The sequence below is a fragment of the Daldinia childiae genome (genome assembly GCF_008694065.1).
Source record: "Daldinia childiae strain JS-1345 chromosome Unknown Scaffold10, whole genome shotgun sequence".
In the NCBI taxonomy this organism is placed as follows: Eukaryota; Fungi; Ascomycota; class Sordariomycetes; order Xylariales; family Hypoxylaceae; genus Daldinia; species Daldinia childiae.
Window position 1 is genome coordinate 91,627 of NW_022984651.1, and position 25,021 is coordinate 116,647.

At 37.4% G+C, this 25,021-nt stretch overlaps 7 protein-coding genes across 7 annotated transcripts; 3 read left to right on the top strand and 4 right to left on the bottom strand.

Annotated features, from left to right (window-relative positions):
* Positions 1-26: 26 nt before the first annotated feature.
* Positions 27-1,733, bottom strand: GL218_07766 (Protein TED1; the record flags this gene model as incomplete). The annotated part of the gene is made up of 1 exon (XM_033584539.1): positions 27-1,733. One exon carries the CDS (start codon positions 1,731-1,733, stop codon positions 27-29), a length of 1,707 nt encoding a protein of 568 aa, XP_033441272.1.
* A 777-nt stretch (positions 1,734-2,510) lies between these two features.
* Positions 2,511-3,107, bottom strand: GL218_07767 (uncharacterized protein; the record flags this gene model as incomplete). Its single annotated transcript, XM_033584540.1, has 2 exons — positions 2,511-2,915; positions 3,105-3,107. The coding sequence occupies 2 exons, from the start codon at positions 3,105-3,107 to the stop codon at positions 2,511-2,513; spliced, it is 408 nt and encodes a 135-aa protein (XP_033441273.1).
* A 6,802-nt stretch (positions 3,108-9,909) lies between these two features.
* GL218_07768 (uncharacterized protein) lies at positions 9,910-10,625 on the top strand (the record flags this gene model as incomplete). The annotated part of the gene is made up of 2 exons (XM_033584541.1): positions 9,910-10,348; positions 10,450-10,625. 2 exons carry the CDS (start codon positions 9,910-9,912, stop codon positions 10,623-10,625), a joined length of 615 nt encoding a protein of 204 aa, XP_033441274.1.
* A 1,207-nt stretch (positions 10,626-11,832) lies between these two features.
* On the top strand, positions 11,833-13,377 carry GL218_07769 (putative proline dehydrogenase, mitochondrial; the record flags this gene model as incomplete). The annotated part of the gene is made up of 1 exon (XM_033584542.1): positions 11,833-13,377. The coding sequence occupies one exon, from the start codon at positions 11,833-11,835 to the stop codon at positions 13,375-13,377; it is 1,545 nt and encodes a 514-aa protein (XP_033441247.1).
* A 301-nt stretch (positions 13,378-13,678) lies between these two features.
* On the bottom strand, positions 13,679-14,596 carry GL218_07770 (uncharacterized protein; the record flags this gene model as incomplete). Its single annotated transcript, XM_033584543.1, has 3 exons — positions 13,679-13,987; positions 14,072-14,194; positions 14,408-14,596. The coding sequence occupies 3 exons, from the start codon at positions 14,594-14,596 to the stop codon at positions 13,679-13,681; spliced, it is 621 nt and encodes a 206-aa protein (XP_033441109.1).
* Positions 14,597-16,772: 2,176 nt separating this feature from the next.
* Positions 16,773-20,009, top strand: GL218_07771 (Transcriptional activator protein acu-15; the record flags this gene model as incomplete). The annotated part of the gene is made up of 5 exons (XM_033584544.1): positions 16,773-16,958; positions 17,150-17,872; positions 17,934-18,714; positions 18,857-19,153; positions 19,219-20,009. 5 exons carry the CDS (start codon positions 16,773-16,775, stop codon positions 20,007-20,009), a joined length of 2,778 nt encoding a protein of 925 aa, XP_033441108.1.
* Positions 20,010-23,343: 3,334 nt separating this feature from the next.
* On the bottom strand, positions 23,344-24,995 carry GL218_07772 (Mitochondrial import inner membrane translocase subunit TIM50; the record flags this gene model as incomplete). The annotated part of the gene is made up of 2 exons (XM_033584545.1): positions 23,344-23,973; positions 24,036-24,995. The coding sequence occupies 2 exons, from the start codon at positions 24,993-24,995 to the stop codon at positions 23,344-23,346; spliced, it is 1,590 nt and encodes a 529-aa protein (XP_033441107.1).
* Positions 24,996-25,021: the final 26 nt, after the last annotated feature.

Below are 25,021 nucleotides of genomic sequence, written 5' to 3' on the forward strand. Positions count from 1 at the left end.
ATCCGTTACTTGTTATACAAGATAATCTATACCTTCTTAGCTTCGCCGTTACCAGCCCGAACGGGCGCTTTTACACCATTTCCGTTTGGGGTAACGCTGACTGTAACAGGAGGGGCATCGGTTTTCGTTGCCGGCCATCTATCGATATCAAAACCTGCCGCTACTGCTGCCCGCAAGGCGACGTAGACCACAGTGGCAAGAATCACGATTAGGTCAAATACATGGACAAACCACCAAAAATATTGACGACCTAGGGCACAAGTGGCGAACTCGTATTTCCACTCCCAGGTATCCTCTTCGAACCAAACACTGAGCAAGCCGGCATTACCGCCATACATAGCCATCATACTTCGAACAGTGATTTCCCTTAGACCTGGGACTCCGGATTTTCCAGGAAGCTCGTCTGCTTTGGCAGTGGGCCACCGAGTAACTCGCCATTGACGTTCCTCACCCTCTTCCTTTTGGTTGATATAATGGTATGTATCGCAGCCTTCATGATCATGCCCATTCAACACGACACCTTTGCGACCTGTACCGTGCCCTGGTGCGCCTGGATCACCATTCAACCCAAAGATACCTTCCAAGAATCCACGAGACGCATCTGCCGATAGATGGTTCTGCTCCTTAACACCGCCACCAGCATGGAAGTCGAAGAAAGGGGCATCAACGCAAACGCCCTCAGGTTTGTACAACGGTATGTGTGTTAGGACAAGAGTGAACTGGCCCTGATACTCGACCGCAGTGGCCGTATTAATGACATCGTTTACGAAGGCATACGTTTTGTCTTGGAGGCTCTGGTCGGCAGCCGGGGTATCAAGATTCATGTTGTTGACGTTAAGAATCCGGAGCTCAGGGGCTAAACGATCGGAATCTGGGTTTGTCTCTTCGTTGTAGATAGTCGCATTGGCTGCTGGGTTGGTAATGGGTAACTCGAATCGCAGCTCGTATGCGGCCTTGCCAAAGACACGTTCGAATCGCTCCAGTCGCTCAACCGTCAGGTCACCAGCGTAGCCGACATCATGATTGCCGGCTACATTGATAATTCTGCGGCGCCAGGCTGCAGCATTGTCATCCTCAACACCCAATAATCCAGCTAAATCATATTCCTCAGCAGGATAGGCAGCAACTTCATCAGGGACACGCTCGCCCCCTTTAAACGAACGGTTCCAAAACCTCCAACTTCTCCGGTTGAACTCTTTCTCCTTGATCCATTGGCTTCCTAACAAGTCCCCCAGAACAGTAACATGGGTGGGTTTTGTCCACCATCGTAGCGTTCGATAAATGTGGGCAAGGTAGAAATCGTTTCCAAACAAGTCTATTCGCTTGCGAATCGACTCAAGCGTGTCGGGAATATCGTCGAAGAAGACGTCGACAATATCGTGAACCACCTGTCGTAAGCGTTTACGCAGGGACGGGTGATCAGTCTTGTAGGTAAGATGACGAATAGCCCATGTCAAATGAGGGAAAGATTCGCGGTTATAATTTGGGATAGACGTATCACCCTCTAACTGGGGATCACCAAGCGCGAGAAGCCGAAACGGTGCTGCAATACTCGAATGCGGAAGGACATGCTGTCGGACCGTGTCCTGAAACGCGGCGACGTTGTCCTCTGTTTGTGGGAGTGGGAACGCACAGCCAAGAAAGACAGGATAAAGATACAAGTAAAAAGTACAAGCTACAGCGAGAGGAATGAGGGCTCGCAAAGCATTGCGAAGAAGAGTCGCAGGGGACATGTAGAAGACGGCATATGGCCGAAGCCTATTGATAACAAATTGTACCTAAGAATGGTACTTGAGAAGGAAAAGAAAAAACATTTCAGGCATAACTGAACTAGGTACTGTAGTTGTGTGTTGTCAAAGAAGTTTTTAGGAAGAAAAAAAAAAAAAAGATAAAAATAGGGGTCGATCCTCTTACATGCCTAAGCCCCTGATGGCCCCTGGTGGCTCTGGTACCTTATATTAGGTACCGATGTTCCACTTAGCCCACCTCCATGCCCACTAACAGAAAGACCGGCTCTCGGACATTATAGTGCTTTGGGATCCTTAACCGCGCGTCGGTTTCTTGTTGCTAAATGTGCCGATACGAACCGAAAGCACAAACAGATTCAGCTTCATACCTTTTATTGATTATTGGCAAACTACTTCATTCAATATTTGAATATTGTAGGTTGGGATTTAAACTTCCCGACGCAATCAACAAAAATAGCAACAACTTCACTCATGTTTGGTTTACCTAATTTGAGTGCCTTACTGCATATTATTTACCGTCGATTTCTTATTTAAATCTCATATGCCAATACGAGCCTCTGGGATAACCCATAGGGCGGTTGTCATTCCATCCTCGAATTACGGCAAGATTGCACAAGGTTTTCCTAATTATGAGTTTCAGAACTGCCTATTCCGCGTCTCTAGAGATCCGAAAGCCGCTCCTCTTCCGAACTTGCATCCCATCACGGCTAGCCATCGTATCCCAAGTCATGTCTCATAAACATCATCCCTCTACTACTATCCTCATTGCTCCTCCATTTCCTCGTCGAAGCTAGGGAACTCGACTGTGAACTCAGGCTCGTAGTCCTCATCTGCATCCTCAGGGCAGAATGCGAACGCTAAAATGCTGTTGTCCTTGATGCCTTTGCTAACCGGGGTATCATTCTCTCCAACTTCAAGAGGATTCCAACCTTGGCTGAGGTCAGTAGGTATCTTTGGTGAGGCGAACTTGATCTGTAGATGATCATTCGGTAGCTCGGTCTTGTCCGGTGAGGAAAGGGAAGTAGTCAATCCCGATGGGTAGCGTGCCGTCAGAGCTTCCAAAAGATCTTCTGCTATGCTTCCAAAAGGTCTTGATGGATCGACAAATAAGAATATGGTATGAATGCCATGTTTGAAGCGTAGAGATAGGTCGATATCATTGACATCCTATACCGAAGTGAGAAAATGAGTAATAAACGGATGCTTTTGTATAACGTGAAATTTGAAGGACTATCAAGAGGCTTATAACTATACAACGTTTGAGATGTACTTCACAGTTATAAATCCTTTATGATTAAACATGAAGAGTGTGGTACTTTAATGAAAACAACAGAGAATATAATAAAAACAACTTACCATCTTAATTCATGGGAAATATCCAATCACCTTTTTTTTGCTGATGGCAATTTGTAAATTGTAAATTACTCTTTGTTGTGTAAATTCTCAGCTTTACGACGCGATAATTCTTATTCATGGCGGGGATGAGGATATGTAGAGCCGATGTACCCACCTTGTAACTTAAATAAATCGCGACCGCACGTGGCCCGCGTAAAGTGCCTGCAGGGTCTGAGGGTGTACCTAGACGAGTGGGTCTAAGCTTTTAAGCTTTGAATTTTCTAAGGCAGGTACGGTGGACCATTATTACAACTGTGCTAAAATCAAGAAAATAGTTATCTCAGCGAGCTCAGATTAGAAATTGGAAATGGTTCGGGGGGAAATACCTCCCCCAGCCACATAACTTTTCAGCCAATTACACCCTAACACACCCCCCCAAACTATTTTCTAATCTCTAGTCTAAGGTAATTTTAAATATTTTCCCCTTATTTGGTATAGCAATAATTAAATCAATTAAAAATATTAATTAAAAACATTAATTTTAACGCATTTATAATAAGTAAAGTTTTTATATAAAAAGTAGGTATTAATTTAATTATTTAAATAAGTTAATAAATAAAACGTACGCGTTTCGGGTTAAGATTAGCTATAGTACCGGTCGTAACGTAATAGCCGTAATAAACGTTAAAGCTTATAATATTACAACGTAATATCGTATAAATATATAAAAAAGGTTAAAAAAACCGGTCAATTGAATAAATAGCCTCGAACTAAAAAATAAAAGGTATTTTAAACGTGGTTATGGGTGGTTATAGGTGTAAACGCGTGGTTGCAAGTATAAGCATATAAGTGTAAATGCGTAAGTATAACGTTTTAAAGTTATTTGGACGTTAAGGCCTGTAATATTACAACGTAATATTATATAAATATATAAAAAATACAAAAAGATAGCAAAAATAAAAGATTAGCCTTAAATAATTAAAATAAAAAGTATTTTAAATATGGTTATAAATGCAAACGTATAGGTGTAAATGTGTGGGTATAACCTTAAAATTATTACGTATTTTTAAACGTTAAAGCTTATAATATTACAATGTAATGCCGTATAAATATATAAAAAAGACGAGAAAATAACAAAAGTAAAAGATTAATCTTAAATAATTAAAATAAAAAGTATTTTAAACATTATTATTATTTATTATATTATTATTAATATAGTTTTATTAAATATGTACCAAATATAATTAAAATGTTAAATAGTGGTTAAAACTAAAATTTAAAAAACGCCTTCTTTAAGACCCATAAATATAAACATACAAATTAAAGGTTTTGTGGCGCTTGTGGCGCCAACGAAAGGGAGGCGAAGGCAGGCGAAACCCCGCCGTTCCTCGAATCTTTAGTTTTAACACATTAAAATAAAAAAATAAGTGGCATTATATTTAATAAAGTAATAGTAAAGTAAAAATATAATATAAGCTTAATTAATATGCGTTATATATATAATTAATACCTTTTTTAACTTTATACCATAATAACTTTACGAATTTTTATCCGAATATTTTTTTAAAATTATTAATATTTTAATTAAAAAAAAATAAAAATTATTGTTTAAATTATATGCGATTTAACTTAAAATTTGTAAAAATATTAAAATAATTATATACATGTAATTTTTTTTATTTTAAAAAATTAACCAATTAAATATTGTTTTTATTTTAATTTTAGTTTTAATTTTAACTTTATATATATAAAATACATAAATTTAATAATAACATTTATTTACACGTATATATATATTTAATTAAATAATTTTATTAATATATTATTTTAAATATTATAATTAATATAATATTATAATTTTATTTAATGTAAAAATAATAATGTAAATTACATTTATTTATTAAAAACATTTTTTACGTTTAAATTTTTTAAAATTATTATAAAAAATTAATAAATAATTAGTAAATAATTGATAAATAATTGATTAATAAATGATAAAAAATTAATAAAAAATTAAATGTTTCCGATAGATTTTACCGTGCGAACTTACGAGCACGTGAAAACGTTTGCGCGAGCTTGCGAGTACATGCGTTTTCTTAAATTTTATATAGTTTTTAGTTGGCATGTTGTGTTAATATTAATAAGTCTTATACAAAGAGGCTAGCACGTGATACCTTTTATGACCACTTTGGAATCCCATATATACATCATGTATATATGACATATTATTTTTACGAAATAAATTTAAACAATTATACAATTAATTTAATAAATTCTTTTATACTTTAATTAAAATAATAATATTTTATTTTAATTTTTAAAATAAATATTTAAAAAATTATTAATAATATAAATAAATAATAAAAAAACTTATATATATTTTACATAATATATTATATACTTTTTATATTAGTTTTTTTTGGATAAATTTAATTTATTTTTTTAATTTTAACATAATTGTAATAATGGTTTATTGTAATAAATACATGTATGAAATAATTTTATAATAATAGTTTTAAATAATATTTTAAGTTTATAAAAAGTTATTATGTTACGATTTTTTTATATAAAAATCGACATTTTTTTTTTATTTAATTTAATTGAAATTAATAAAATTACTGTAAAAAACAACTTTTTTTTACGTTAATTAAATGTATTTTAAAATAAAATAAAATTTTATTAAAGTTTTTTAAGTTAAAATTTAATTAATTGCATTTTAAATTATTTTAACAAGTTTAAACTAAAAATTTAAAAATGGTTTAAAAAAAAATACTTTTTTTAACTACATTTTTTTCCAATTAATTACACTTTAACACACTTTTTTAAAACATTTTTAAATTTTTAATTTAAGGTAATTTTAAATATTTTTTATTTAAACGGTTATATTAATAATTAAATTAATTAAAAATATAATAAATAAAATTTTTATATAAAAAATAAATATTAATTTAATCATTTAAATAAATTATTATATATAAAACATATACGTTTTAAATTAAAATTAATTATAACATTAATTATATATAATAATTGTAATAAATACGTTAAAATTTATAATATTATAACGTAATGTTATATAAATATGTAAAAAAAACAAGAAAATAACAAAAATAAAAAATTAACCTTAAATTATTAAAATAAAAGATATTTTAAACGTGGTTATAAATGGTTGTAAATAATTGTAAATATAAACGCGTAAATGTAAACGCGTAAATATAACGTTTTAAAATTATTACATATTTTTAAACGTTAAAACTTGTAATATTATAACGTAATATTATATAAATATATAAAAAAAATAAAAAAGTAATAAAAGTAAAAAATTAATTTTAAATAATTAAAATATAAGATATTTTAAACGTTATTATTATTTATTATATTATTATCGATATAATTTTATTAAAAGTTTAAATTTATATTAATTTGTTTTATAATATACGAAATTATTTAAAATTAAAATTTAAAAAACGTTTTTTTTATGATTTATAAATATAAATATATAAACCATAAGTTTTATAATAAAAAATAAAAATAAATAAAATTTGTTTTTTAAATCTTTAATTTTAACACATTAAAATAAGTTTTAAAATAAAGTGAAATTTAAGTTAAAATTTAATTAAATGTATTGTAAAATAAAATGGGTTACGGCAATAATTTTAGCGTGGTTTAACGTTATATAATATAATTAAATAAAATGTAATTTATAATAACCATTATTATAATAATAATTATAATTATACCATAAAATATCATAAAATAAAATACCATAAAAAAATAAAATAAAATAAAATAAAATAAAATAAAATTTAATATATAATATTTTTATTTTATTTTAACTATTATTATTAATATACCCTCGTTTTACTATCGAAGCTTATTAATACATTTAATACATTTAAATACATCCCATTTATTTTTAACTTTTAATGTATTATAATGTATTAACTTTTATAATTTATTTAATTTCGTAAATTAATATATAAAATTTATATCATTATTTTTACTTTAATTAAAACTTTTTAATAATATAATTTTTAATTAATTATATATATTATTTTAAAAATTATTTAAATATATATATATATTTAATTAAATGTAAATATAATTATAAAAAAACTTTTTTATAAAGTTTTTTTTTAAAATTATATTAAATATATTAACTTTAATAATTTATTTAATTTTATATTTTAATATATAAAGTTTATATCGTTATTTTTGTTTTAATTAAAACTTTTTAATAATATAAGTTTCAATTAAATGCATGTTTTATATTAAAAGTTATTCGAATATATATTTAATTTAATGCAAATGCGACCACACGAAAGGATATCACGTGGTATCCCTAAAAGCCACCATTACACATACTCGAATAACTCCATATTAAAAGCTTGTATTAAACTAATATATATATTAATAAAAAACTTTAATTAAAGCGAAAATAACGATATAAACTTTATATATTAAAATATAAAATTAAATAAATTATTAAAATTAATATATTTAATAAAGTTTTAAAAAAAAGTTTTATAAAAAGGTTTTTTTACAATTATATTTACATTTAATTAAATATATATATATATTTAAATAATTTTTAAAATAATATATATAATTAATTAAAAATTATATTATTAAAAAGCTTTAATTAAAGCGAAAATAATGATATAAATTTTATATATTAACTTGTAAAATTAAATAAATTATGAAAATTAAAAGGTTAAAATGTAATATAATTAATTAAATTGAAAAAATTGGTGGGGATGTACTTATTGTATAAGGTGTACCAATAAACTTTCGATAGCAAAATGAGGGTGTATTAATAGCAATAGTTTTTATTTTATTTTATATGAAAAAAATTATTTTTATTTTTATTTTTTATTTTTATTTTTTATTTTTATTTTTTATTTTTATTTTTATTTTTTATTTTTTATTTTTTATTTTTATTTTTATTTAAATTTTATTATTTTAATAAATTATAATAATAATAATATTTATTTTATAAAATTTAATATTTTTATTAAAATTTTTATTTAAAATTAATATGTTTAAATTTAATTATTTTTATAATTATTTATAATATTTATTTAAATTTTTATATTTTATTATTAAATATTTTATTATTTTTAATTAAAATTATATTAATATTTTAAAATAAATATATTTAATATATTTTTATTTAATAATAAAATAATTTATTATTTTTATTTATTAATATTTATTAAAATATTAAAAAGTTATTTATATTAAATTATTATTTTAATTATAATATAATATTAATTTATTAAAAATTAATATATTTATTTTTTTTAAATTTTTTAAAAAAATTATGATTTATAAATTAAAATATTAAAAAAATTTATAAAATTTTTATAAAAATATTTAATTATAATTTATTTATTTTAAAATTATTTAATATATATTTAATAATAAAATAAATTTTAAATTTTATAATGTAATAATATTATAAATAAAAATAATATAATTTATTATTTATATTAAATAAATTAAAAAATTATTATAAAAAATTAATATAATAAATAATAAATAATAAATATTATTTATATTAAATAAATTTAAAACTTATTATAAAAAATTAATAAATATTACGTAAATGATTAATAAACGTATAAATTAACAAATTTTAAAATATTATAATTTATTAATTTTATTAATTTAAATATTTTTTATTTAAATTTATTTTTATATATTTTTTTATTTAATCGAAATTTATTATTTAAAATATTATTATATTTTATTTTATTTTAAAAAAACTTTTAAAAAATAAACTTTTTTTTATATTTAAGTTTTTTATTTTTTTTTAAAAAAAATTAAAATTTATATTATTTTAAATTTTTTAATAAATAAACTTTTTAAATATTTATTATATTTATAAATTTTAATTTTATTAATATTTTTAAAATTATATTTATTTATAATTTAATTTTTTTTATAATTTAAATTTTTTTTAAAATAAAAATTATTAAAAAATATATAAATTAATAAAATTTATATTATTATATTATTTTAATTTACTATATTAATTTAATAATTTTAATAAAAAATTTATATTTTATTTTTTATTTTTTTATATTAATTAATATTGTTATTATAATGTAATAATTTTAAATTTAAAATAATAAAATAATATAAATTTTATTAGTTTTTATATTTATTAATTATTTATGTAATATTTATTAATTTTTTTATTTTTATTTATTATTTTATTAATTTTTTATAATAGTTTTTTAATTTATTTAATATAAATAATTGATTTTATTTTAAATAAATTTTATTTATTATATTTATTAATTATTTTTATTTTTTATTAATTATTTTATTAATTTTTTATAATAATATTTTATTTTTTAATATAAATAATAAAAAATATTTTTATATAATATTTTAAATTTATTTTAAATTTATTTAAAATTTATTTATTTAATTTTAAAATATTATTATTATTATTATTATTATTATTATTATTAAATAAATTTAAAAATTATATTATTTTTAAAAAAGATTTTTTATTTTAAAATATGGTTATGCGACTTTTTTTGGCGCGCCGAGGCTAGATGGCCATTTTACGAGATTTAACCAATCAAATCAATCGTTTGGCTTGGTTTGGTTTCGACGTAAACTCAAGGCTATTGTGCAACCCAACGGGGTTGCCTCTTGTTCTTAAAGCTTTCCCACTTGCCTAAACCTGCAAAGATTAATTATTTCTGCCGAACCGAATAATTAACACCATAATTAACACCATACAATATTCTTGTACAACTACTTATATCAAGATTATAGTCCAGTCCAGTTCGGTCCAGTATAGTCCAATATGACAGAATCCGACAGCGACAGCGAGGTTAGACGTCAGTGGTCTCCCACTCGAGAAGAATATGCTCAGCTATGGAAAGATTCTCGCTTATCCATTCCGCCTTTAATTCGTATTCCAGCTGCGGCGTTGACAGCATTTGGTGTAGGCATGACTTTGGGTCTCGCTCAAGGTAGTAAGATGGCCGGCTTACGATTTAGAGCCGAACATGCTCATAGACTACCTACAACTACAACCGGGTGGTACCTATACCACAAGAGCAAGAACTACCATTTGGCATATGGTGGGTTGAAGGAAGGATTTAAGGTCGGTGTGAGACTCAGTGTTCTGAGTACCTCCATGTTCTGTGCCGAGAATCTGTTTGATGTATACCGAGGCACCAAGGATCTTTTCAGCACCGTGATGGCCAGTCTAGCTGTAGCTGGTGGCTTCAGTTTTTGGAGTATGGGTTTTCTTTTCTTTTCTTTTCTTTCTTTCTTTCTTTTTTCACTTTTGATTTAGTCGCTTTGATTTATCCTGATCTAATGGCTTATCTCAATGTAGATCGCTTTTCAGCTGCGGAAACTGCGAGGACTGCTAGAAAAGGCCTCATATTCGGATTCGCATACGGTGCTGCCCAGGATATGGTGTCTCTTGCTAAAGGCCGGTCTGTTGGATATATCGAGTTCATCCGGAGGCATATCGGAAAGGTCACCCAACTTGAGGAGAAAACGACATGAAACTAGGGTTATTAACATCACGGATTTGTAGACACCCACTTACATCCGCGTTGTGCCGAGAGCGTCGCAAAGGGCTGTAGGCTTTAGCTCGGTCTCGGCCTTAACAGTATATCTACACTGCGGCTCCATGCATAGGAGTAGTACTATAATAACCGCACTAGACAGCTTACCCACTTGTTCGGATGGGACGCGGTATCTACCTAGGTACACCACAGAGAAAGATAAAGGTTGTCATGACTACTGAGACGCTGGCAGAATGCCCTCAAAAAGAGATACTGGTCATCATAGTATGGGACCTTTTTTTTTGGCAGCATTCTGGCTGGTGAGGATTGTGTCAAAGAGATATGATCACGGGCTGCTAGTTGGCTAATAAGGCACATGGCTTACTTCCATGAGATCGAGTTACGTTATAGTTTACCCGACAAGCCATCATTATGAATCAGCGGGTTCGGCCAACGTCGCATATAATCTCTCTGCAAACCTATGTCAGGGTCTACCAGTCGGCTTAGGTTAGTGTACCCCACGTTAAGCGCGGAGGCCTCGAACCATGGAGAATCTCTGCGCAGGTTATTCTTGCTATATTCGGCCACCTTCAGCAGCCGGACCGGACCACAATATGCCAGGGGATTGTCAGGTCGACTACGCGCACTAGCCTCAGTCTATTACTCACTCTTCCGGGTCCTCTCATGCCGCTGCCCCACGATGCGGCTTCTGATTGGACAATGGCTGCATTTGCTGCATCTTTGCATCACGGCTATAGACGGCATTCTTGAACTCAATGGGTCCACGTGATCATCAATGATAAGAACTCCCGGTGGATTGTCATTGAGTCGTGATTGGAATATCGGAGCTTCGAGGTAGACTATTCGCTATTCTCGAGGTTTTTCCTTGATGCCGTTCGATGCGCTCCAGTCGGGTTTCATTTAGCAACGCGACTGAGATCGTTGCGATGCCGGAGATAAAGAGTTCACCTAAAATACACAGCAGTAGAAATCTAAGATACATATATGTAGTTAAAGTACAGCATCCCGCTCCCATACTGATACTTTCCATTGTTCCTGTTTGTTCATTATATTTGCATAAGCACTCCCATTCGTGTTATTCCTACCTATATCCCTCGCTCATACTTTACCATCCTTTATCTCTCATAACCTATCCAGTTTACTTTCAACTTTCAAGGTCGTCCAAGTACCGCGAAACGCTAACAATGATACGAAGTTCGGTGTTAAGCAGGTCGTCCCTTCTGCCAATATATGTAAATGCGATAAGGAATCCGCAATGCGGCCTTTATGTCGTAAGTCGCAATGGCTCGAACCAAAAACTCAGGGTAGTCTCGACGACGAGAAGGAAGATACACTCTTCCTCAACGAGACCTTCACCACCCGCAGACCAATCTGCTTTAGCTGCTACGGCATCTGTAAGCCATCTTCCCTCAGAAGTACCGGGTGACTCGATTCCGATGGCAAAATCCGCGCCACTATCAGTTCTTCCTCTGTCCACAGTGCTACGTAACCTAGCCACTACTAGCATATCATCTTCTCCAATTCTATTACCTCCTTCATTGGCCATCATGAACATCCTCGCACACTCCAACCAGCCAGTCCTAAACCCAGATAAAAACCCCTTGCTCCGCTGGTTCTTAAAGAAGACGTTCTACGCGCAATTCTGCGCGGGTGAGAATGCGGCTGAGGTTCATCATACTATCGACAGCCTCAAGAAGATCGGCTTTACGGGTGTTATCCTGGGGTACGCCCGAGAGATCGTCCTCACCGACGCACAGACTCAGAAGCTCTCGGCGTGTGAAGAGGGATCCGTAGCCGAGGAATGCGTACGTAACGAAATTAGTCCCTGGGCGGCAGGAACTTTAGAGACGGTGAGACTCGCGCAGCCTGGGGACTTCGTCGCGCTCAAGTTTACTGGTGCCGGACGACAAGCATTGTATGCGCTCAAGAATCGCCTACCACCGCCGAAGCATCTGCGCAAGGCTATCGACGAAATATGTGCCCTGGCTGCGGAGAGGGATGTGCCTCTGCTATTCGATGCCGAACAGATGACGGTTCAGGCCGGCATCGACGACTGGACCTTAGAGTACCAGCGCAAGCATAACAAGATACCTGGTCATGCTCTTATCTATGGCACATATCAAGCTTATCTGAAATCCACAGCAGCGACACTTGGTGAACACCTCGCGGTGGCGGCCAAGGAGGGATTCACGTTAGGTGTCAAACTCGTGCGTGGCGCATACCTCGGCTCAGATCCACGGTACATCATCCACGATACCAAAGCCGACACAGACGCGACGTACAATGGAATAACGACGAGCCTTATCTGCCGGCAGTGGGGTTCCGTGTTAAAGTCGCCGGAAGAAGACCTCAAATTCCCGCGTGTCAGTATTATATTAGGGTCTCATAATCTAGAGTCGGTGCGCCGGGCACGGGCAATCCGAGATAGCGAGCAGTCCGACCGTACCACGGAGTTGGCGATTGCACAGCTACAGGGCATGGCGGATGAGGTCAGTTGCGAGCTAGTCTGCGCGTCACGGCGATGCGACGGCTATGTCCGGGACAAGGGTGACGTGCCAAAGGCTTATAAGTACATCGTTTGGGGTACAACAGGCGAGTGCATGAAGTACTTACTCAGGAGAGCGAACGAAAATAAGGACGCAGTAGCAAGAACGAAGAGCGGGCGTGATGCCATGTGGAATGAGATTAAGAGGCGTTTTAAGACTTCTCTAGGATTAGCGACGGCGTGAGGTGTATTAAAGTTAGGGGTTACGAGTTAGAACAGCTGCAGCATAAGGCGAGTTGAGTACCAATAGGGGACTCGATAGAGAAGCACACAAATACCCTACTACGTCTAGGTGTGCGGGCGCAATGAATTACGAATTAATAGGATTTCGATATAAATATTTACTATCAGGGGAGAGCAGGATCACCTCAATTTGCTAGGGGGAAACTTACGGTTGTAAAACCGAAAGCTATCAATAGCCACTATTAATGTTATATATGGTTACCTAACTACGTCCTTTTTGCGCTTCGCCTTAATATCTATAGTTAGAGACTTCTCAGTGCCATGCTCCCAATCACTAGTAGCTCGGTCTCTCTACGTTGGAGGGACTCATCCTTAATACCGTCTAGCCAGCCAATGCCGTTCAGCTTGTAGTACTTGCGCACCTTAGCCCGATCTGTAAGGCCCGATTGCAGGACCTCGTCTGTGAATTGGGTGGGTGTGCCTTGAACATTATCAAGGAGGTGCTGCTGTACTGCTTCGGGTGTGAGGGTAGAGGGTGATACTAGTACTTTGACAATGATTAGGTATTTGCTACTTGGTGTGATACCGAAGCGGCGGTAAGCTTCTGAGATCTGGATATTGTTAGATATAGGAATAAGTTAACAAGTTTATGGATGAGAGTGAAATAAGAAGGGGCGAGACGTATTGCTACGTACATTGTTGTTTGGGCTGAGGGAGCACACAATCTCAGAATGAACATTGGGCGTTTTCATGCTACCGCTCATATGTATCGTTATCGCTTTGTATACGGCGGCTAAGACTTGAACACGAGATATTATCTATTGGTGGTGAGATAATCAGATTAGTATAGCTTATTTTTAACATTATTTGTACTTATTTTTAGTCTTATAAGTTGAATGTATAAATATAACAAGTATGTAAATGTTTTCATATTCCGATTTATATAGGTATACGTATTTATACACCTATCTTAGGAAATGAGAGTACATAGACGACATAATAGGTATAAAATTTAAAAGACGGGAACATACAGAACTGGCATCGATGAAAGCATACTCATACTCGGCATTCCGACTAAGAAGTTGCTGTTGTAGGAACTCTGCGTTTGTAACGTCCTTAAAGAGACCAACGAGAACTGTATATGTTGAAGGCACGTGTTCGAGTTTGATAGTTTCTATGAAGCTTGATGATGCTACTTGAATATTGCTTGGAGGGGCCATTGTTATTAGCTAGCCCGTTGGCAAATTCCGTAATTCCGACTTTGTAGTATCAAAAGAGTTATAAATTTAAGTCGCCGGGGTGAATGGTGATGATACTTCAACTATGCAGTAGTGTAGTTAAGTGTTTGGAATGATAACTGATAGTGGGTTTCACTAGGTTTCACTAGCGGAGAGGGGTACATTAGGTATCTTGGAGGGGCACGACGAACAGTTGACAGCAGCTGGTTCGCTTACTATTTTATGTTAGATATTTCGTTATCGGTATGTATCTTCCTGCTTCCTGGTAACTTAAACCCCTTTTTTCAGACAATCGTCACATCTCAACTTTAAGGAATGGTATGACGAGGCTACCACTAAGTCTCATGACATACTAATAAATAGATCTAATAAATATAATAAATAATTGGAACCGTGTCGGATATCTGATAATGTTGTGCTGACCCGACCATCTGGTTCATTTCGTTTCATCAATCACATTTTAAGCCATCACCGCCCCCAACATTCTTCGCCGTGTATACTAATATAGAAAAAAGTGAAGCGGACGAAGCAGGTAAAGCTTATGATATGATAATCTAAGATAGGGATTCTTATGGCTTCGGTACCGACACTCCCTAGCATAGCCAAATTATGAACATATAAACAGAAATGGAAATAGAAATGAAAATTATATTCTCCTATTCAAATTGAAGCATAGTCCCTTAATATCCATCATGGTAAGTCTATTTTAGGTTCTTATTTTGTTGCGTAATTATGGCGGCTCCGTCATCTATGTTACCCATCCTTCTAGAAACCCCATTGTGACCGGGGCTACTTACCTACGTATTATTAGTAACCTGGTTTAATATACGCTTAGGTTTCAAGCCAAGACCCTATCTCTAGAGCTTAAGCAAAAGTCGAGAGGCTCCTGAAGGACGCTAGTACGGTTTTTGTATAACAGAAATTTTGTATAATTGGAAGTGTTTCCTTTTTTTTTCCTGCAATTTTAGAACTGAGAAGTTAATATAGTATAGTTAACTAACTAACCTAGTATATGACAACTATAATTATACCGTTAATTTTATGATCTGACTTTATCTTTTAAACATCCGTATCGTATGAGGTTGATCTCCCTAGTAAGCCACAGGTCCGTCATAATCGGCTGTCGTTAGAATTCCAATCCGATTACCGATGAATACCTTTATTGATTTGCAGGATGGTTCGATCGAGACGCTTGAAGCTTTGTATCGTCTGCTGATGATGCTCGGATTCGCACTCGCACGTAATCTCTGATTATCGATCGGATTCCTGATTCTAGACAAAACCCCGACTTGGTCGGCTCCTTGCGTCCTGGCTGGCACGAGCTATGCAGAAACAGACATGTCGTTCTTAGGTGGAGGTTTTCATGGCGGGTAGCGAATAGCGAATAGCGAATGAGACAAGTAGACGCCCTGATGGCACCCTGACTGCACCTTGCGTTGATATCACTAACAATTAAAAAAAATAAAAAAATCCCCGTGGTCCCGTCATCTCCATATCGTTGGTTGAGACCCGTTCGATCTGAATAATGCGCGACGGGTTTTAGAATCAAGACCGAGCACGGCGGCATATTCCGTTTCCCCCCGTTGACTTGACATTTCCTGTGACGGACATTTCGTATTCCTTCCTATACACAATAATTAATACATAGGTAAACTTGAAAATAAACTTGAAAAGGGAGGCTGTGCACATAAAGCTAATTTGGATTAAGCTCTTTTAAAGTTGAGCTCAGATTGACTAACTGCACAATGGCATAGACTTTCAGAGTCCGTGTACTTGTATATATGTATACATGTATCAAATGCACCCTTATCTGGGTAAGATGTACATAATGTACGCTAATATAGGTACATACATGCAATACATACAATACATGCACGCCTGCAAGCCTGCATTGCGTACCTTGAGTGCTTGTACTGAATTTCAACTGCCTCCTGCTGTTTAGGTACTGCCTTCCAAGGTTCTCCTGCTACCTGTTAGCTAGCTCTTATTAGGTAAGGCCCTCCCCAAGTCGTCCGGTCTTAGAGTTTCGGGAAACTCCATTTTCGATTTGTCGCGAAACAAGCTCCAACCATTGTGCGCCAACGAACCGCAGGTCTTGTAGGTTTGTAGGTTTTTTTTTTCTTTCCTAAATCGCGGGCCTCTAAAGCTTCGTGTTGCCATGCCTCCAGGCCGTCCGCCGAAACGGCCTGGTGACGTTACCGACCTCGACCCTTCCGATGGCGCCGCCAAATGCAAGCTGCCTCGCCTAGACCGCGACCGTGCCGCTCCTAGCGATTTCTCGAGTGTCGTAAAGAGCAAACTTCAATCCTACACAAGGACCGGACAAGCATGCGACCGGTGTAAGGTATGTTTTTTAATCTGAACATCCGGTTACATTAGAGGAAGAAATAAAGGAGGAACGAGAGAGAGAGAGAGACAATCGTTGCACCGAATCCCTCCCCCCAAACGACACCGTTCTTCGAATTTAGCCACGCCGTGCTTCTTCACTCCTTTGTCCAATACCAAGCAGCCGAGATCTAACATAGATCACGTTAGGTTCGCAAGATCCGCTGCGATGCTCTACCCGAGGGTTGTTCGCATTGCATCAATCAGAACCTCGAATGTTACGTAACAGATCGAGTCACAGGCCGGACGGAGCGAAGAGGATATATGCAACAGTTAGAGCGCGAGAAGACTGATATGTTAAATCATATTCGAGAATTGGAAAAGCTTCTTTATCAAAATGGTGTTGAAATTAAACACTCGCGTTCATTCTCTTCGGCCAATAACTCTACTGATGGGGGTATTGATAATCTAAGCGGTCAGATACCAGATTCTATTTCCATAGGAAAGACTCAATGGAACCAACCTGGATCATCTACTTGGACGAAGGATCGAAATCGACTCTCTAGTATACCTTACGCAAGCACATTGCGTTCTGCTGTCGAGCCAAGACCGACAGACGCTCATATAGGAGTTGGTGCGGACCAGGCTCCTCTGAGTTCCATCAAAGGCACGACTTTATCAATTCTCGGAAGCACCATAGATATCGGATCGTTCGATGCACCGGACATGGACGAGCCCTCTCCTGATGCTCCAGCTCACACTCCGGTTTACAACAAATCCGCCCAGGCTATGATGCAGTCTGTTACGAATATCAACCCGGTATTACATGTCGACTATCCACCTAGAGATGACGCTTTCACGTACGCCGAATGGTATTTCCTCATGATTTACCCCTTTCACCCAATCCTACATAAGCCCACCTTTATGACACTCGTAAGTACACATTGTTATACCTACATATATTTAGTTTTAACTCATTAAATAATCGCCTCAGCTATCGCGTCTTTACGACGACCCTAATTTCAAGCCTACGGTAGCCGAAACTACCATGATTCATCTAGTATTTGCCTCGATATACCTCCAATATGGAATTCGGAATCGGGAACAACCTGACCAGAGGGCTCGCTTAAACGACTTATCTAATAAACATTATCACTTTGCTTTAAGCAAGTTTTTCGACCTCTCCACATCCAAGACCCTGTACGACGTTCAAGCCTTAGCTATGCTCTGTGTGCACACAATGCGGTTTCCTAAGTCTACAACTAGTAATATGTTAAGCAACTATACTCTAGCTATGGCTATCGAACTTAACTTGCACCGCGCCTGGAAGAGCCCCGGCGAGGAAACTAACCTTGAGAATGAGCTTCGAAAACGGATATGGTGGGCCATTGTTTCGACAGCTGTTACATTAAACGGCCGAATGGGACGTCCTATGCCCATTCGGTTGGAAGATATCGATACTGAATTTCCAGAGACGATACCGGATGAACTTCTAACTGAGGACGGAGTTGATACCACAAGAACAGCCACGTGCCGCTACGAGATTGGCGTCTCTGCCTTCAGAATATCTGCGTTATTTCTTGAGATGTTTGCGAACATATATTGCGCAAGAAAGGATCCGAGCAGATATCTTCCCGTAATTGAGGCGCTCGAAGAACAACTCGAAACGTGGAGAGAAAATCTCCCTCCCGGCTTAAAGTACCGTGGCATGGGGCAATCCGAGCATGATCAATCCATGTTTGCCCTTTATGCTGAATATATGGCCCTCGAATTTAGTAAGCGCCCCCAAACGCTCAACGACAAACTCTACCTATGATTTATATTTCGGGATTTTCTATGGATAATCATATAAATGATCCCTTAGACCTCACCCCAAATACGATATCTACACACCGGTTACTAATACAAGTATTCTAGGGATCACATTACGGCACCCGGCCGCCTGTATAGCAAATAATTCAAAAATAATGGCTGAAAACACGAAGATATGTGAAGATACTGCAAAAGATTTGCTTGGGATTCTATATAAACTGTACAGATTAAAGTCTCTAGACACCACATGGTATTGTCTTGCTATATACGTCACAGCGATATTTTCGACTTTGGTTGCACACTGGGAGAGACGGCATGAGACCGACGCGGCCGAGGTCCAATCCCTTCGTGAGGATATGAAACTATGGTTAACTCTCCTCGCCGAGACTGGCAATATGATGGGTAAGTTTATATTTCGATTTCGATTTTGATTTCGTAAGTCACTAATAGCGTGCCCACTATCATAGACTGCGGTATGGGTCTCCATGATGCCGTATCCTCTATCATAGACCGCACCATCACCTGGATAGAACACGCTCAAGTTCAAAAGACCAACGATCCTGTTCAGCAACCACCTCTATCACAAGACATAATTAAACAGTCCCCGCACTCGCCAGCTTACGTTAGTCTACCTGCGGTACCAAATTCTAACCCCAACCATAACGATACAGAGTCGGTGAATGGCTCGGCAAGCCACGTCATCGCAGCACAGCGCAACAATTACTACACAGAAGCAGGTTCCGAGTCGGGAACATACACTTCGCTTTCGTACGCCGACTCTACTACGCATCCAACCAATACTATCGCCTACGACCCGAACAATCCTTTCCTATATGCGCAAGCAGCTGGGCAGGTTGCCGTAGTTCAAGCGCAGGCTCATGCTCACGCGCATGCCCAAGTACAGGTGCAGGCACAAGCTCAAGCTCAAGTCCAAGCAACGGACCACAATCCACTTACAACATTCGCTACGCAAACTACGCAGATGACGCAACCAGCACATATAATGTGGCGGCAGCAGCCTTCGGGAGGAAATACCTGGCAGGACTGGACGGCCGCCATCGTAGATAACCAAGAGAGATATAGCGCTACTGCTTTGATGTCCCTAGGTAGTTCCGATCCGAGACCCGGGACACATGTTGACGGCACCGGGGCCAACGGGCTGGGTATGGCAGTGCCTATCAACGGGACTCCTACGACCACTACGGCCACCATGCAGTGGCCATTACTTCTTTTTTCAGACGGGGTCGGCGGTACTTGAAAAATAGCATTTTATTACCGACTTTGTCACTCCATTTTGGAAGCAATCTAGAGTATTTATATTTACGGGTGAGGGGGCGTCTAGATGAAGTTTCGCTATCTCTCACGAGCGCGCATTTTTGGGAGGAGATCTTTTTTTTTTTAATCGTTATCACCAATATCAGAGTCTTAGCTGGCATTTTAAATGTTTATCTGAGGGGAGTTAAAGCGGCGTTAGTTATCCGAGTGGTTACTTCTAACGACGGTCATGTACCATATGACAGCTTGGGGTACGAAAGGGGCTACTGTATATTTAGATATTTGTACATAAAACTCAGGAGGGGGGGACTCCTCGGTCTGGAGACGGGCGTGCGGCGAAATAGGGGACCGGGATACCTAGTATTTAATCGTGACTAAAGATACCACTTACCACTACGAAGCTTCATTGCTCGTTCGGCCTCGTAATATGGCGACCCGTCTGTAAGAGATGCTATTATGTTGATACCTTAAGAATACGTGCTGATGTTTCTTATTCATCCCTTCTTTCTCTTCCCTTCTATTCAAAATCTAATCTCGGTAAGTAGTCCAAATCGCACACGGGGTATATGCTGCTCCTTACAGGCGTCAAGCTAACGGTGGCGGAAGGCTACATGATCCGATCGACGTGGAACACCGCCCTGCTTGGCGACACGGTTATGTGCGTTCGGTAGATCCAATGTCGTACTTGTACGCATGCATACGCAGGCCATGTATGGCAGTTACTTAGTCATCTGCCATTGTTTGGTGTGACGGCATCATTACCGGGTGAGGGACCTGAGGTGTGGGGGGTTGGGCGCTTAGATGTGAATCGTAAAAGATCGAGGGATAGGGTTGGTGTTTTGATCTGAGTCGTCGTTGTGCTACCGCGGGATGGTAGCACATGGCTTTCCAATTCGTCTCTAGCCGGCCTTTGGATTGTTCTAGGCCGGAGTTCGGTGGTACGGACGGGTGAGGTACTGGATTGAAGGGGATTGAAGCTTTACGGCCTCTCCTACTTCTACTCTTCTGGGATCTCTACAAGTGCTAAGCCGGCGTAATTTTAGGGAATTATGTATAATTCATCATCCGAAGATTATGAAAAGTATGCTGCTAAGATTGTTGATCTCTTGGCTCGACTCAAGCCACGTTAGATGAATCGAATATGGAAGAGATATGTATTTTCATAAATCAGAAGATCAGGGGAATTCTACATCCCAGTATTCGGAGTAGTTAACCTTTTTTTCTCTTCTTCTAGCTAAATAGTATATACTAAGCATTATTTTATCTAGAAGAGTGAAATATGGGTTTATTAGTATTACTATGGCTTAGTTTTAAAAATAATTATGTTGTAAGTCAAAGAAACTTAACCTCTCAGTTCACATATATACCTTGCGACTTAACCAGTAAATTCTAAAATTGATCTATTTTAGATAGCTGACACACCGACAAACCAGATTAGTTGCACGAAACGTTCTGTATACAGGCAGTTAGTTACAATAACGGCTCTATACCTAGCTCCCCGTCGGCTCACCATACTCCTGTTTCAAAGTAATTCTTGTTTTGGTTGATACCACAAAGATCCTCATCCACGGTTCGCTTCCTTTGTGCGGCATGAGGATGCTTCACAATAACTATAAGCACGAGGGGAACTTATCCACATGGACGATATCGTGCTACGGCAAGATGATTCGTTGGTTCTGCTTGTACCTGCCTTGGATCAAGCTTCCTCAAGATTCTTCGAAAGTCTTGCTTAGCAAGTGGCCTGAAAAGGAGGAAGAATACTCGAAAGACAGAGAGAGAGGGAAAAAAAAGGGGGGGGGAACACGATGCGTTGTGATATTGCAACATCTGCCGTAATATCATAATAGAATAAATAGCGGTGAAAATCTAGCGGTAGAAGACCACGGGATAAGTTGATCCTCATATCATCTAGCCATCTCTGCTGTAACTATTCTACCATGCTTCCGTTTCACGTAGCCTGTCAGGGCTTGAGTCAGAGTCGGCGAGTACAAGAAGCGCCCGTCTACCAAACCAGCTTGTTTACTTGCCGTAAACGAAGATCGCTTATGACTAAGGGGGAATATGTGATACCTTCGGCTAAGATTCATACGGAGTCGGCTTGGATCTTGATTATGAAACTATATCTAACATTATAGATAACTTAGGTAGGTAATGTACTTACGTTTTTTCTATAAATATATAGATCTTCATACATCAGCTCTTGAGAGAATTTGCTCATCGAAGTAACCAACTCAAACATTTTGTTCTGTGCTGTCTTATATAACCAACCAAAAATGCATTCTTCAAGCTTCTTTGCCCTCGCTCTCGCCATCTGTGGTGGTGTGGTCGCCGTGGCCGTCCCATCTAACACAGCCCCGATTCCGCCGACTCCGGTTGCCGAGTTTGCGGCTGCTGCCACTCCGGACTGCACTTCGATCGAGGAGTACTGCAAGTGCAAGGACGAGTACGACCGCCTTTTATTTCCCGTTATTTATTTCTTACAATATAGTCACATATACTATTCATAACCGACTAATTTACCCTTATAGAGATTTCCAATGCGAGACCAACCTGAATTGTGAATGGTGTCGTGACCACAACGCTTGGGGTGACGAGAACCCAACCTCATCGTCGAAGGCTTAAAGTGGCTGCCCCCTATCATTATCCATTTTCATGCCAAGCAACAATAGGGAGATACTACATGAACGGGAGGCTAGAAGGATGATAGCGACAATGATAGCGGCGACGGGTCGTTTCACTTTGCTACGTACACCTTCTGGAAATCTGAGATCAAATTTACATCTTATTTGCTATTTTGGTATCAAGGGGTAACCACAACACAAACAATACGATGCAAAATATTTATCATAATATCACATGATGATGACATCTCCTTTCAAAAAGATTCCTTCGAAGCTGCTGGATGGATTCTATACACCGCAATCTGAGGCCGGGTAGGCGAGCCTCGAGTCGCTCACTTATACTACAATAATACAGAGATTAGGTTTTATCTCGGCGTGTATCCTTCGTCTTTCTCTCCTTCTTCAAGTTGTCCCTTTTCCTCCAGGTACACCTTCAGATATGATATGAGCACCTTTTTCTTTAGCCGTAGCCGTGGTGGATTCTCCCCTATCTTAATATAATCCATCCTATGCAAGTGTGATGCCGCCGCTTCAGAGTAGAGTTTCGTTCCGGGGTAATATGGTAGTAATAGTGGTAGCAGTGGCTGTTCTCATAGTCCTCTTATACAACCGTGATGCGACCAATTCGACGCCCCCCCCAATGAGCGCTCTCCATATCATACAATTTTTCATAGATTACATGCATTCCTAACCCCTCTACGCCTCTTTTTTAGGGTCGGTAGAATTTTCCGACTCTTTCGTGGGTAGAAACCAGTTCGTGAAAGACGACTTCATACTACTCATAGCTTCGGCTTGGAGCTTCTCATTCGCCATTTGCTCCTCCTTAAGCCACTTCTCTCCGTTCTCACGGATCTGCTCCTCCATCATTTCGTAGTTGCGTCGACCTCTCTCCCGCGCAATATCCTGTAACATTTTGCCTTGCGCAAAAGCTTCGCTCGGACTAATCTCGCCTTCTAGAGGGACCATTAAACTCATGTTACTCGGCTTCAGTCCGAGCATATTTCCTAGAGCACCTATCCCGCTCTTCCGCTTCCTTTTCTCGGTTTCATACCGCTTCTGGAACTCGGCGCGCGCTATCGCCTCCCGGCGCGCAAATTCTGTTGGGATATGCTTGCCCTCGAAAGACTTGAGAACCTCGCGCACATCCTTATATTGCATAGTGTGAATATACTCTAGGAACGGAACTAATGCTACAAGTTCCTTGTCCTTCGGGTCTCCAGTCCATTTGTTAAGCACGATCGCATTCTCGGGTTGATTCCGAACGTGCTCAGCCTTCGTATCGATTATAATGACTTTAGAAAGATCACGGTTCAAGTAAGATAAATCCTTCGAGGTTACGTTTTAGTGACACTGAACGAACACGATTGCGGAAAATGAATAGAACCAACCTTGACAATCTCGCCGTCTTTATATTTGGTAGCTTCTCTAAATAAGGGCCACACAATGAATCGGAAAGGATCCAGCTTTCGGACTATAGGCTCTCCAATAGCGAAAGGAACGCTCGTAAACAACACCAGTTCGTAGTACTGGCTGAGGTAATGTAAGAAATAATCTACCCCGGGGCGCTTCGCGACTCTCCAACCGTGCTCCCGCGTCCACTCGCTATGTACCAACAGATCCTCGAGACTAATGCATAGCGTATAAGGTCGTTCGAACATAGGGTCGGGATCGGGTAGTAACTTTTCGAAGGCGGGTTCACTATAATAACTTGTAACGTCACCAAATCGAGCCATCATTCTCTTCCACCATAGTCCAAGCGACCAGCCGTTGGGGATATCGGTATGCATTCTGGCTTCTTCCTCATCCCAGTCCCGGCCTAGATAACCTAAGAGAACAATGCCTAGTGCGAGCGACGCGGCGTACATGCGATTGGCTACCTTAGCCCTTCGCTTCTCTGTTGAGCTTACGTATGCAGACGCAGGTAACTCCCCACGACCACGGCCACCAGCTTGGGTTTCTGGCGTCTCTTCGAGGGCTGTAAGCGCCGACTTATCGGTAGCGCCACTCGTCTCATATTCGAGAGTTGAAGGAATACCTTGTGTGAGATCGGGAAGAGAGTTCAAGTCGGGTTTGGAGACAGGGGACTCGGATTCGGGGCCTTCAGAGGATCGCGCAGGTTGAGAATGAGTAGCGCTCGGTGAAGGTTGGTTGGGAGTAGATTGAGGGTTTGAACTCGTACTTGGTGGCACTTTTTGAGATCGGTCCTTAGCCATACCTCGCACCCATATCGGAGCTGGCCGGCTGATTGGAATTGCTTTGCTAGAAACTCTAGAAAATACCGAAGTTGTTATAACTGATCTTGAGAGCGCTGGTAATCGCGCAGAGTGCGCGAAGGCTCTAGACAACATGACGTCGGGTTGCCGACCTTGTTGCG